The sequence below is a fragment of the Pestalotiopsis fici genome, assembly GCF_000516985.1.
Source record: "Pestalotiopsis fici W106-1 unplaced genomic scaffold PFICI_Scf_2, whole genome shotgun sequence".
In the NCBI taxonomy this organism is placed as follows: Eukaryota; Fungi; Ascomycota; class Sordariomycetes; order Amphisphaeriales; family Sporocadaceae; genus Pestalotiopsis; species Pestalotiopsis fici.
The window spans coordinates 3932527-3945888 of NW_006917092.1; the positions used below are offsets into that span (position 1 = coordinate 3932527).

At 49.5% G+C, this 13362-nt stretch overlaps 5 protein-coding genes across 5 annotated transcripts; 1 reads left to right on the top strand and 4 right to left on the bottom strand.

Annotated features, from left to right (window-relative positions):
* Positions 1–2881: 2881 nt before the first annotated feature.
* On the bottom strand, positions 2882–3899 carry PFICI_03377 (uncharacterized protein; the record flags this gene model as incomplete). Its single annotated transcript, XM_007831958.1, has 2 exons — positions 2882–3745; positions 3831–3899. The coding sequence occupies 2 exons, from the start codon at positions 3897–3899 to the stop codon at positions 2882–2884; spliced, it is 933 nt and encodes a 310-aa protein (XP_007830149.1).
* A 440-nt stretch (positions 3900–4339) lies between these two features.
* PFICI_03378 (uncharacterized protein) lies at positions 4340–5029 on the bottom strand (the record flags this gene model as incomplete). Its single annotated transcript, XM_007831959.1, has 1 exon — positions 4340–5029. One exon carries the CDS (start codon positions 5027–5029, stop codon positions 4340–4342), a length of 690 nt encoding a protein of 229 aa, XP_007830150.1.
* A 1309-nt stretch (positions 5030–6338) lies between these two features.
* PFICI_03379 (uncharacterized protein) lies at positions 6339–7839 on the bottom strand (the record flags this gene model as incomplete). The annotated part of the gene is made up of 5 exons (XM_007831960.1): positions 6339–6908; positions 6981–7102; positions 7172–7202; positions 7443–7625; positions 7693–7839. 5 exons carry the CDS (start codon positions 7837–7839, stop codon positions 6339–6341), a joined length of 1053 nt encoding a protein of 350 aa, XP_007830151.1.
* A 558-nt stretch (positions 7840–8397) lies between these two features.
* On the top strand, positions 8398–10146 carry PFICI_03380 (uncharacterized protein; the record flags this gene model as incomplete). The annotated part of the gene is made up of 2 exons (XM_007831961.1): positions 8398–9807; positions 9895–10146. 2 exons carry the CDS (start codon positions 8398–8400, stop codon positions 10144–10146), a joined length of 1662 nt encoding a protein of 553 aa, XP_007830152.1.
* A 961-nt stretch (positions 10147–11107) lies between these two features.
* On the bottom strand, positions 11108–12452 carry PFICI_03381 (uncharacterized protein; the record flags this gene model as incomplete). Its single annotated transcript, XM_007831962.1, has 5 exons — positions 11108–11389; positions 11449–11542; positions 11608–12008; positions 12082–12186; positions 12249–12452. The coding sequence occupies 5 exons, from the start codon at positions 12450–12452 to the stop codon at positions 11108–11110; spliced, it is 1086 nt and encodes a 361-aa protein (XP_007830153.1).
* Positions 12453–13362: the final 910 nt, after the last annotated feature.

Genomic DNA, 13362 nt, shown 5'->3' on the forward strand with positions numbered 1-13362 from the left:
ATATGGCTGTCTGGAGTGAAAGCTGAATGGTGTCCCTATATGATCGTATTTGCTGTTGGTAAATGATGATCTCCTCTGTGGCCTCCCTAAATCGAAATTGCTTTCGTACGGTGCCGAAGAGCCGAGCGCTTTTGTCGACGCCTTGCAATACAAGCTGCAGGCTCTGGACTGTATGTAGTCCATCTTTTATACATTCGTTGATACACCTCCAATGGTCGCCGATATGTCCTGTTAGTTGACTGGAGTGTTGCAACTTGGTGTCATTCAGGGTGTCTCTCATCGAGTGCAAAGTTTGAACGAATAGGTCTACTTCAGTAATGAGGCCTTTGACCTTGGTGTCCACATGCAGTGACGCATCACGAAACGATTTCAGCGTAGATGCGACCTTGATCGAGGCGCCCAGGAGCGCCACCACGCTCGCAGTGATTGACAAGGGGTCCATGAATATTCCGGATGACTCTGAGTTGTGCGGGGTGCAGCCTCGGCAGTTCTCACGACGGAGCCGCTAGGAGAGACCAACAAGGTCTTCCGACCCTTCAGTTGCTGCGGTGAAAAGCTGTATGGCTCTGCGCAGGAAAATGAGTCTTTCAGCAATAGAGAAAGAATACCTTCTTTAGTTGGGACAGTTGAGCGCGGCTGACCTTGGAGAGAAAGAAGGAAAAAGAGCACAGAGCACATTTCTTGTTGAATTGTTTTATCTGCACAGCGAACTGCGCCTGTCAGCTACCTGGTCTTAGCTGCATGACATGGGGGCTGTACAAGGCGTATTCTTCAGCTTTCGAATGCTGCATGACAACTCCCTGTTTGGAAGCGAGCCTCATCACAAAAGGCTGTCTTTAGTCTTTCAAGTCCAAACCTTCCAACCGATCTCAGGCCCCAACTGCAAACTGCCACAAAAAAAAACCACAAAGTACCATACAAAGCCCTTGCGATTACTGTCATGTCTTCGGAAATGTTGAATTAAAAGATAAAGTGCGCAAAAGAAAGGCCCTGTATCTACTTCCCTAAACAGCCTCGTTTTGGCCCCCAATACAGTTACGGATATTAGTAACCTACATTGCGATTACGAGGCGTGTATTCATTCCATTTTCTTCAGAACTCGAGTGCAAAATAGTGGACTTTCACATCATGACCAACCTGCCTTTTACCCAAAGATTTACGTGTCTACATATGTTCTCTCCTCACTCTGCCCCTCATCAAGCCAAAGTCGATCACGCGTTTTGATTATTCATTTGTATCGACTAATGCACGTAAGCCCGCCATGGCCGAGCTGATAGGCCCGCCGCCTCGCTGGCAGGTTCTGTCACATTCGCGGCGCAGATCACGAGGCTGAGCTACAATATCTTTACAAATATCTCAAAAGCATCCCGCACTCAACAACGATACCTGTCAGAGGGTTCTGCGCTGACTGAGGTGCGATTATGGTCCTGTAACGCTGCTCAGCACGCTGGGGATCTCAAACTAGGTCCGAATATTACGCAGCCCACTTCTCTTTCGAATGCTCTTCTAGCCGATTGCCAATTGGAGTTGTCGTCAATATGCAACGACTTGAAAGCGGGTATCAAGCAGGCGAAATGGCTGTTCAGAGACAGGGAGTTGAGACAGAACATTGATCAAATGCGAAGATATCACGGCATTTTCTCCGACTACATCTCTGGCCATGCTCTGACAACGAGTACCGCGACATATCTGAAGGCCAATGCAATAAGCTCTGAAATCGATGATATCGGTAAAGAAATGAAGAGAAAGGAGCTTTTGGAGGGGCCAACATCTCTGAGGACACATCCAAGCCGATGTGAACTCCAGCGCCCGATACGGGAAAGTGGTTTCTCGAAGAGGCGCAGTATCGCGAGTGGCGCAACAGTGAACCATGTCTTCTCTGGTGTAGTGGTGCTCCCGGGGCCGGCGAACCGCCATTAGTTCCCTTGTCGTCAAAGCCTTTACCGTTTCCATCCTCAAATCGCTTTCATCGGCCAATTCTTCATGTACGTTTGTGTACTGCCCTCGCCTACTCTGGGCGAAATTCAGAGCAGCAATAGGATCTCCTTGACGAATCTGAAAGCCAGAGAAAATGGCAGGTGTAAGGGATGTCGAAATAAAATACGAAACGATTATACGATTGTTTTCGCGTCTAAAGAGAGAGACCAAGCCACCAGCGTAGGCTGTAAAAGGAAAGAGGACATATATAAGAGACCAATCAATCAGCTTGCTAAATCAAAAAAGAGAAGGTACTCGAGTATAGATGATATAAAATTGCAAAAAGAAAGATTGCACTAGCCGCGAATCGAACGCGGGGCCCATCGATGGCAACGATGGATTTTACCACTAAACCACTAGTGCTGTGATGTCCAAAGTTCACTTTATTCTTGAATCAGTTACAACAAACGCTGCTTCAGCGACGTCGTATCCTCGCTTTGTGGTTGGATCAGAACTTAGGTGGGCGACCACTGGAGAATTCCTGGTGTCGTATATTCTGTTTTGCTATATATTTATGTTTATGGTTCCCGATAAAGTGTGAAGCCTTTTCAAATAAGTGAAGCACTCTTCCATGCGCTTCAGCAATATGACAGATCCATGATGGCGGCAAGTACTCATTTGCTGTAAAATTAGAGACCATGAGGACTACCTTGGCCAAGCAGGAACTCTCCCACGTACTTATTGTTGAGGCAACAAATATGTGCGTGTCGTGTACACGACATGTACAGCCCTTCTCCTTCTTCGGTCTCGTACTTGATGACCGTGGCTCCCTTGGCCCACGCCCGTGTCCTGTAACAAACACGGCGAACCAGTCTCCTCGCCGCCAGGCTGGTACGATGATGATAGAGAGTGGTTGGCCGCTAGTTCACCATTGAGATAAACGATAACTGTGAAATTGTCGGCCTTAATTTGATAGTGCAAAATCAACTGTCCACCTCGACAGCAAATCGTTGTACCCATTAGACATGCCGGCTTCAAAAACTGGTAACATGCAATGTGCCCAGTTCTCTGCCTCTTCATTTTCTTGGCCTCCTGTGATGGTGGGAATATCTATTGGGTCCATCTGATCATGCTCGTCAGTCTCAATTAACCTGATGGTTCGATTCGCAAGAATTTCGAATAGATCACGGTATGGAGCAACGGCGCTCCACCGCTCGGCCATAACAACGAGAACAATCGTGCAGTTAGTGCAAGTGTCTCTGACCTGGCCGTGGCGCTGTGCGTTCCGTACGGCAGGTGATGCCCATAGGCAGTGAACGTAGGTTAAGCCAGCTAGAAATAGCTCGTGCAGTGCGACCCACGTGAAGCTGGCCGGTCCTCCAGGAAATTGGCGGCGGTAGTGATGACAAATTCTCTCAGCTGCTCCCATGCATTCAAGGAAGACAGGATCCCCCGGATCTGCTTGTGGATCAACCATCTTTACTCTGTAGAGCTGAAGGATAGCATAGTCGTATTCCAGCGCGAACCAGTCCGAGGTACCAAATAATGACATTGGTGGGTCGGTAGTGCACGTTATCGCTGGAATTGAACTCTTCCACGCCTCAAGCTTGTTGCGAAGATGCTGTATATGTCGGTCGTGTCTTTCCTTCGAAAAACAACAAGCTGGGGACTTCGAGTACACGAAGCTATGTATCTGGCTCAAGAGATGCCGAACACGGAAAGTGTGGATCGCCCTCTTCAGATTCGTAGTGGAGCTCTCTGGTGAGCCTGTTGACAAGTGCTCAATACCGGAACTCGAATCTTGCGTCTCACCTCCATCACTTGGAAACTATAAATGTAAATCGTCAGCACAGGACAGTTCGCATGTGCAACGTCAGAAGTCTTCTCAAGTGTGTTTCGCGTATGGCTTTTACCTCAGTATCGACGTCGTCAGCCGGTATGCCGGCAGGTCGACCCAACATGATGGAAGCCTGAGTTTCCATTGTGTACGCGCACCAGAAGGCCCTCTTGCCGAGTTCGATTTGTATCTGGGTTCCGGAGAAGCGCACATATTGCGAAGCTCGATGATAGCCAAGGTCAATGCATTGGCGTAGAGCCAGCCCAGCAAGTTTCCTAGCGCGTGTTAGTCGCGATCTAGGATGATGATTTCAATATTCATACCAGTATGATGTGCCAATAGGTGACCAAAGTGAGTAGACTGCACAGCACAAGGTCGCCTGTATGGATGCTAGACTGTCTTCCGAGAAGACAGAGCCGGAATGCAGTTGCGCCGACATATATAACTGCTGCTGAGAGTCAGCAGCCGAAGAACATTTGAGGATATCAGATTGACCTCCGCAGATTGTCCCAGTTTTGGCAACAATACGGCACCAATTGCGTAGACCTGATTGTGTTTAGTTGGCTGATAAAGACCAGGCGAAAGTCAGATGGGATTGTAACAAACCACGTTCAGGAAGAATAACGGTAGTCTGTCAGTCGCCGCTATCGTGTTACAAGGGGAATATTCCCCGACATATTTGGCCTCCCAAGCTCTGAAAGTTGGTTCATGCAGAAATGGATACTGCTTGTGAATATTTTGGAAGTACGCATCGCTGAGCCTGATGGCTGTCTCTGGCTTGGGGAGCGGGCAAGGCGCTGGTGCGGCCACTAGGTCGCCCTCACGATATTGAGCGAGCGCATCGGCTTTGTAGGCACTGTTCAAGATATTCTGGCGCAAAGATGGATTGATCATTTGCGAGAAAACAAACATGGAGGACGAGCCCAGATAATGTGGCTCGGCGCCGGCTGCGTTTAGACTTAACACGCCAACCTTGGAAGCCAGCTCGTCTAGTCCGTCACGCTCTTCGACCGCACTGACTTGCAGAGGAGCGAATTGGCGGATGGCGCCAAGGTCTTCGGGCTCAACTACACTTGAAGAAGGACCTGATGGTAATCCTGGGTGTTGGCAATTGACAGTGGCATCCTCACCGAGATGATCGCTGGCCAGATCGGGTCGGTATTGTTTCAAGAGACCCTCCAAAAAAGCCACGCGATGCTCCAGAGTCTCAAGATAGTTTCGTGGAAACAGCCTCTTTGTCCTGGGATCCTCAGCTAGACATGCTAAGAACTTCATTAGCAACGTTCTTGTTTGGTGGACTTTCTGCGGCTGCTGACCTATACCTTCACGCCGACAATTGTTGCAGCCCGTTGGCTCATCATCGCACTACCATGCAGTTAGCCGGCTGGTATCATAGGAGATATCACGGGGTGCCTCGCTTTCAGCTTCTTTTCCTTGCAGCACACACAGGCTAGCAACGTCCTATGACTTGTGCGAGCTCGCTGTGGACCTCTGCTAATTCGAACTCGATGGTCCATTATCGCTGCACATCGAGTGTAAATATGACCAAGGCGCAAGATCAAAAGACGGACAGCCCTTGACGGAGGAGCTGCATCGATTGAAGAGAGGTAAAGATTGGAATGAGGTAGGTCTAGGTTCTAGAGACTCTTGGAAGATAAGGCTAGTTGATTGTTCGAGTGTGGGGTCGCAACTTCATGGCTTTGCTGCATAAGCCAATTTCACACGTGACCTTTCAAGCTTAGTGTTGATGAGGGCGATGCTTTCTCTCGAATAACTTTTCAAAAACAACTTTCAAGGATAAAAAATTGGAGGTTACAACACTGACAACAATGGGCTCGCGAATTCGGTGGCCTTGTAGCTATCGAGACACCACCGAGGGCTCCTTGTTACTTGAGAGAGGTGATCATGAACCCTTGCAACGTAACGTAGACTCAGTTAGCATAAACCATGTCGGCACCGCGCCCGACATGTCTCACATGTCGAGATAATAAATCTTGATGCATCGATCAGTCAACCTGACGTGGATGCCCATTGTGTGTTCTATCAATCTATCCTGCTCGTCCCTAGGTTTGATGAGGTGCGAGCTTGTTTAGGCCGCCATGGCATTGATAATTATCCTAAAGCACGGGGCTCCTATTCACCATGGGTTAGATTGCTAAATGGGGACGGTGTCCTCGATATCACTTCTACCGTGAACGTCGGGCCACTTCCTGCCTCACAGCTTGCCGATGATGGATTGATGGGCGTATTGTTTGCTATTCCAACACCATGGAAGAACATATGGCGGGATCTGTCAAGATAGGATTGATTTATATTGTTTCATAAACCTACGCGATAAAAGAAACATCCAGCGCCGGCGCCAGTCGACTCCACCAGTGCACAATCTTCGACCTATATGCGCGATAACACGGGTTCTACAATACGGCCTTTCAGATTATCCATACGTGCTCTTGTGATTTCGAAGCATTCAGGTAAGTTCGTCTCGGCCCACGACCTCCCGTCCATTAACTTCACCAGTCCAGGAGCGGCGGTGAAAATACGGGCCATACCACTATTTCAATATGCGCTGTTAGCCATGCCGAGATTACTGTTGAGGGAAGGACAGAGAACTCACTGTCCGTGGTGACCAGCGCAGACCCACTGGCCTGGAAGGCCTGGTATTTGTCCGACAAATGGTACGCTGTCGGCACTCTACATGACTGTTAGAACTTGACCTTCCCTTCTCGATGTGGTCACTCACCAACGCTATGATGCCGCTCCAACCTTGCTGGTAGTGGCCGCCTTCGACCTTGCCGGACGCCTGCCAACCAAGCATCTGCGAATTGGTAAACTCCTCAAGAGCTGCCGATACTGAAGAGAAACTACGCAAACTGTCGTTAACCGATCTCTCTGGGTGATCTCGGATCCAGTTCCCGAACTCTGCTTGGCCGGGATTGCTACCACCAAACAATAAAGGGCCCTTGGTGGGAATTTGAGGGTTAATGGTGTAAAGACCTCCTTCAGGAAGCACAACTCCGTAGGAGTGTTTCAAAGCAGTAGGCTCGGTGAGAGTCACAGGTGGCTGGACTTTGTTACAAATATGAGGGCAGGGACTGATGATGCCGCGGAGAGATGGCTCTAGTGCTGCGATGTACGCGTTGGTGGCATGGACAACCTGTGAGCATGCAATATTGCCCCGTGCAGTCTCTACCACCCATGGTCCTGCTGCGATGGCGCCGTGGCTCACCCGAGAGACTTCGGTCCTGGTCTGCAGATTGACACCACGCTTCAGACTCTCCCGCATAACGTGTGCCGCAAGCTTCCATGGGTTTAGAGTGGCCGCGGGCCAAGCGTAGCAGGCTTTGGAATCTTTAATCCGACTCCACTAGACCTAACTGTCAGCTATAGATCGAAATTATCGCAGAGATTTACGCTTACCGTAACAGCTTCCGCTGGGTCGTGCGTTACTCTGATATGATTGGTATAGCCCCCAGCTGCCTTGAAATGCTCATAAGCGTCTCTGGTGGTCTCTGCGGCATCTGCCGTTACTGGGACGTCTAGGGTATCGCCAACCCAAAGGTCGCAGTCGACCTTGTTCTCTTTGATATAGGCTACGATAGAGGCCCAGGTGTCTCCTTCATTGCGTAGGATCTTGGAATAAGGATCAGGACTAATCTGTGTATGAGGTGGAAAAGGCAAGGCTACACACCTTGAGAGATTGCTCGGTGCCAAACCTCTCCTTAAAGTCGGTAAATCCCCGATACTGATCCGGCTTGCAGTGGCCTGCATTACGTCCGGTGGCACCAGAACAGAAGCCGCGGGCTTCGAGGACGACGATCTTTTTGTCAGGCCACGCTTCGATGCAGTGCTTGGCTACCAATGTCCCAGTCATCTGAAGCATGAGTTTAGCATATGATTCTCTTCGGACCAGCCTTTGGGCATGATAAAGGCGCACTGACACCAGAGCCGATAATTACGATATCTGCGTTGCTAGGCAGCTGTGAGGATGAACGGTGGTACAGCAGAGGGTCATTCTGCGCAAACACCAGCCAGTCTGACACAGAGGCGCCATAAGTCAAGGGGAAGCCGGAGCGATTTTGTTCCATCATGCATCTGCATGGAAATTCAAAAGGGAAAAAGGGGTGTGGGAATAAGCAAGGCTTGCCTGAGTATGGCAAACTTCTTGTCAGCTACAAGTCCGTTCCCCAAGAAGATATAGTACTAATAGACTTCCGACTCTATGGGGCCAACCTACGGCCCATGACAAATGGGAAATCATATGCTCAAGCAAGACTTACGAATCGAATTTACGTTAACATTGGTATATGAAGAAGAAAAACAAAATGCAAAGGCAAACTTAACGGGATGGACTGGCGTGGATAGCATGTCAGATGCCAATTCCCCCACATAAATCCCACAGTGAACTGCGCTCGGATTGGCTTCCCGTATTCTCCCGGGTCCACTATCCGGCACTTGCCACGAATCAAGAGTCTTCCCGGAATCCTTGCCAGCACAGGGGCTATTTTATAAAGGCGGTGCTTATAGTCGCCATCAGTACTAGATAGATTTGCCAATTCACATTTATGCGCCCTGGAATGCGACATAACTTATCCTACTTTCTTGCGCCCCCCCACCGTTTGACCTGGTCGTACAGCGCCCCCACCATGCGTCGCAACGTCGATGATCAGGCTAGCGAATCCGCCGGCCTGTGGCCGCCAGGCACTGTACGCCTCGAGAAACTCCATGGATCAGATGAAGCCGAACTCATTCTGCAGCCACGACCTTCGCGAGACCCCAACGACCCCTTGAAGTGGCCGGAATGGCGCAAGTATCTGAACTTTGGCCTCGTCATTTTCTATGTCGCCATGGTGGCCGAATTCATCAATGCTGCCACGCCAACCTGGGATCCCATGAACGAAGAACTAGGGTATAGCTTTGAGCTCTTGAACGATAGTTATGCTGCTGGCTGTGCTTCTCTAGCTGTTGGCTCCCTTCTACTGATCCCATTTGCGCTGAAATTTGGACGTCGCCCTATGTATCTGTTTAGCACTGCCCTACAGTTCGGACTGGGCATTTGGTCTGCTCGGATGCAAACGGCGGCGGATCTCATGCTTATCAACGTACTTCAGTGTTTCTTTGGCAGTCTTGCCGAAGTAATTGTCCAGATGACCATTGCTGATGTATTTTTTGTCCATCAGCGCGGCCGAATGAACGCCATTTATGTCTGGGTCTGGCTGCTAGCTAGCTATCTCGGAATTCTCATCGCTGGCTTCATTGCAAAGCGCCAAGGCTGGAGATGGATTTGGTGGTGGAACGCTATTATATTTGGTGTGTCAATGGTTGCCTTCTTCTTCGCATACGAGGAGACCAAGTACAGTCCGCCCGAGCCGATATCAACGCCTTCCCTCGAAACCACAACTGCCACGGCCACTGGCAACACTGAGCACACTGACAAGGAAACGATCTCCAAGGCCACAATCTGTGGAAGCCAAATCACGGCACACAGCCCTGAGGACGGTATTGATCATGCCATTCCTCGAAAAACGTATTTTCAGAGGCTCGCCATTACCACCACCACGACATCTGCCACGAGCTCTACAACAACCTTTCTCAAGCACATGTATCAGCCGCTGGTTCTCTTGGGCACCGTCCCGGCCATTGCTTACGCGTCACTGGTGTATGGTGTCCTCGTTGGCCTGGGAGATGTCATGTCCACCATGCTGTCGACCTTTCTGACCAAAGCCCCCTACGACTTCACCTCTGACCAGATCGGTCTAATGAGTTTGCCCAGAATGATTGGTGTCACGATCGGTTTCCTCATTATCGGACCCATCAGCGATTGGTGGATCGTGTTCCTTTCACGCCGCCGGGGTGGCATTTACGAGCCGGAGACCCGACTGTGGTGCGCTGTCCCATTCCTCCTCTTCGTGCCCGTCGGTGCGCTCATGTTTGGGATCGGCTTGAGCAACCATCTACGGTGGCCTATCATCGCCGTGGGCCTAGCCCTTTATAATGTCGGCGTCACACCCATCAATAGCATCGTCATCACTTACTTGACGGATTCGTATACCGATGTAAGTTGGTACAAAGTGCACACCCCGTTTGAGCAGTTCTACGCTCTTTATTAATAAGAGCATAATGTTGATGAATAACAAAACCAGATCATCGGCCCTGCCCTAGTCGCCGTCACTGTCGTCCGAAATACTTTCAGCACCATCTTTATCTTTGCCCTAACCCCTTGGATCGCCAAGGTCGGAATCAAATGGGTTCTCGTCACGATCCTCCTGATCGCCGGTTTGATCCTTGCCCTGTTTGGTGTTTTCATTCGCTATGGCAAGTATTTCCGTGAGCGAAGTGCTAAGAGCTATCAATATTACGCCAATCGTCAATATAAGGAGAGAGTGGACAAGTAGTTAGGTCTTACCATTGACTAGTTAGGCTTATTAAATGTGTAACGTTATGTCGGGTCCCTACAGGGATATATCGTTGGGTCTCTCGATTACCTATTCAGGGAACCCGCCCTTGTGGGATTACGGCTAAGCTTAGCTGTCGCTGCGAAGAAACTACAATATCAATACTATAGCGCTGTTCAATTGCTTGAGGAGGCTGGGAATGCTTTTGCTTTCAATACGGAATACACCTACGGTTGACATTCTACCACTCTTACTCGCCCTCGCGTTCTTACACGTTACTGTTTCGAACATGCACCCTTGCAAAAGACAAACAGACTTGTTGGCGCTTAGGAACAACAAGCGGACGGCGGGCAATATATGTCTCCTTGATTAGCCGCTTGGCTGGTCGCGGCACGCCAGGTAAATGCGATGGATAACCGTTGGTTCTGCAGCCGGTTCCCAGTCCAGTTCCAACTTCCCAGTTGCCAGAGGGTCCCATATGGCAGAAAGTTCCAGGTCCAGGTCGCTTATCAGATGAGCTATCCAGGGAAGGACATGTGAAAGATGATCGAGGTTCTAGGTATAGAGCATAGAGTTAGATATGAGTAGTAGAAAGGAACTTGTCGATCATAATGCAATAAAATCTCTGCGATGTTCAATTTGGCTAGATTATGCAAGACACGAGGGTTTTCGATCGCAACAGAGGTCTATCCATTATCGTAGGGCGGGCAATTTTTCCGGCTAGGTAGATCTGTCCATACGAAGCTTACCTAACATGGTCTCTTGGAAGGGAGTAAGACCAAAAACAAGAGGGAAAAAGGTTATGAGAGTCGGGCCTTGCTCGTAGCAGCAATGGGTGGATATTGATACAATGATGACCTAGATAAAAGACAATTCATCCTGATAAACGAACGAAATTTATAGATACACCAAGTGGAGTCCAAACACGATAGACATCAAGTACGAACCTGGCGTTCAAGAATCAGCAATGCTCCCTGATGGATTGTTGATTCACATCCTCGTTTGATGAATCAGCAAGATTGGTCAGTTGAACTTCATCCTCCCGCTTGTACACAGAGCCATGATTCTTTGCGACGGTGCTTCCCGGCTTCTGACTCCAGTTCCCCCGGCTGCCCATCGAGTTGTTGGCAATGTACGTGTTACGGCTGGATTTGCTCGACACGGCGCCTCGAAGCTTGCCAAAAATGGGTCGGAGATTAGGAAGGCATGCAGAGACGATTCCGACAGAGGGTTCAATAGATGACTGTGCCACAGGTCAGTATCAAGTGCAACAAGTGATTTGGAGGGACATGAATTGCATACCCAGACGCATATCTCGCCCATGAGCCACGTCATGTCGATGGAATGGGCAAACTTGTACATTTTGACAGCCCGTATTATGCTGACAATGAAGACACTGCACCCAAAATCGTTAGTACCTAGTCAAGTCACCCGCCGCGTGTGGTTGAGTCGTCAACATACAAGCTACCAAGCAACATCATGCCACAGACAGCGACTCTTTTCTTTTTCGACATTTGCAACCGCAAGATAGAGGGGATGGGTGTGATCAATATCAAAAAGTCCATGAAAGCGTTGATGGAACCGTAGGTCCAGAAGAACGTGCCCGTTTCCACCGTGCAAGTCCCACTTGCTCCTCCGAATTGGTTCCAGTAATGTGAGGTGGGCTGACAGGCGCAAACCATGACAATGATAAGAACAAAAGGGATCGTGACGGTGAAGACTGCGGCAGTCCAGAGGCTGATGCCGAAGAAGACATCGTTCTTGTCCACTTGGCTGTCGAAGATGCGTCGATATAGCAGCAAAATTGACAGCTTATTGAATGACAGGCAGAATCCGAGGACGAAAGTGTAGAAAAAGAGAATCTAAGAAAAGAAAAAAAAGAAGTTAGTGAATCGCTTCCCTCTGCGGTATAGAGAGTGCAGACTCTTGACCGACCTTGGCTGCCATTACCAACTCTGTCGATGTGACTGCCCATATGTGTTTCCCTGAGCCATATGCCCCCGTAGCAGCGACCATCCCGACAGCGCCGACGTTGAATATCTGACAGCCTGATTTTAGTCTCCGGAGAGTCTTCGTGAAAAGAATGAGGGTTGAAAGCTTACCAGCGCGACGATAATGGCCCAGTCATCCCAGCCCAGGCCGGCTCTTGAAAGCCTTCTCACCAAAAGGCGCAGGAATACAGCCAACGCAGCTACGACTAGAAGAATAATAGCAACTACATCGTTGGTCAAGACTAGACTTTCCGTAAGATCGACATTGGCTGGTGCTGGGCCAAAGGCTGCCTCAATGATCGGGTCAATCGTCATCACTGCGTGTCTACCACCCGCGTGTCCACCTCAAATTTGTGGATTCGAGCCAACGGTGAATATCGTGATTGAAAGAATTGAGGAGACATTCGTGCGGCATCATGCCGATACTTGAATTTCCATCAAACGAAAAGGAGGCAATATGTTCAGGTTAAAATGCATGCAACGCTACAAGGGGTTCATTCCTGGACCTGCATAACGTCAATTGCCGACAGATTGAGGCTTTGGAAGAACGACGATTCCTACCGTCATGTTGAACAAATGTAGTATAGTAAAGAAACCCGGGGGTTCGGAATACCCAACCCGGTCCCGTCCTTGAGTTTTCCTGGTGAGACGTACAGGGAACCCTCGTTCAATGTGCTAGGGATTGGCCGCCACTTGAAGGAATTGTTATGAACTTTCTGGCAAGGATCTGTTACCATTGTTGCGGAAAACTATGAGTCTCTCTTCTTGCATTTGAATGATCTGACGACTGCCACCCGACTTCCACCTTTTCCATGGCTGGTCCTACAACCAAGGGCTACTATGTCGCTGCAATGGCGCTGTTGGTATCCACATAAATATACTGTGCCGCCCACGCACATTTTTTGACCCATCGTCCCAGATTAATGCCTGAAAATGTGCTTCAGACTCATGACAAGCATGGTACCTGAAAACAGATATGCCAGCAGGAATCGCCTGCTCGTCGACGGCGAAAGCTGATGTCTCAGGTGAGTTCGACGTTGCATGAGCAGACTGGCCACATCATAAGGCAGTGACTGCTAAATGGTAAGTACTATGTAGCAGAGCGTTGTGACTCCACCTCTTCAGTCTGGATCTCTGCCCAGATGCACTGGAGAACTACATTAGGTATGGATCTCTCTCGGGGTCGAGCATCTTCCCGACTCCATTATCAGACCCGCACGCTAGC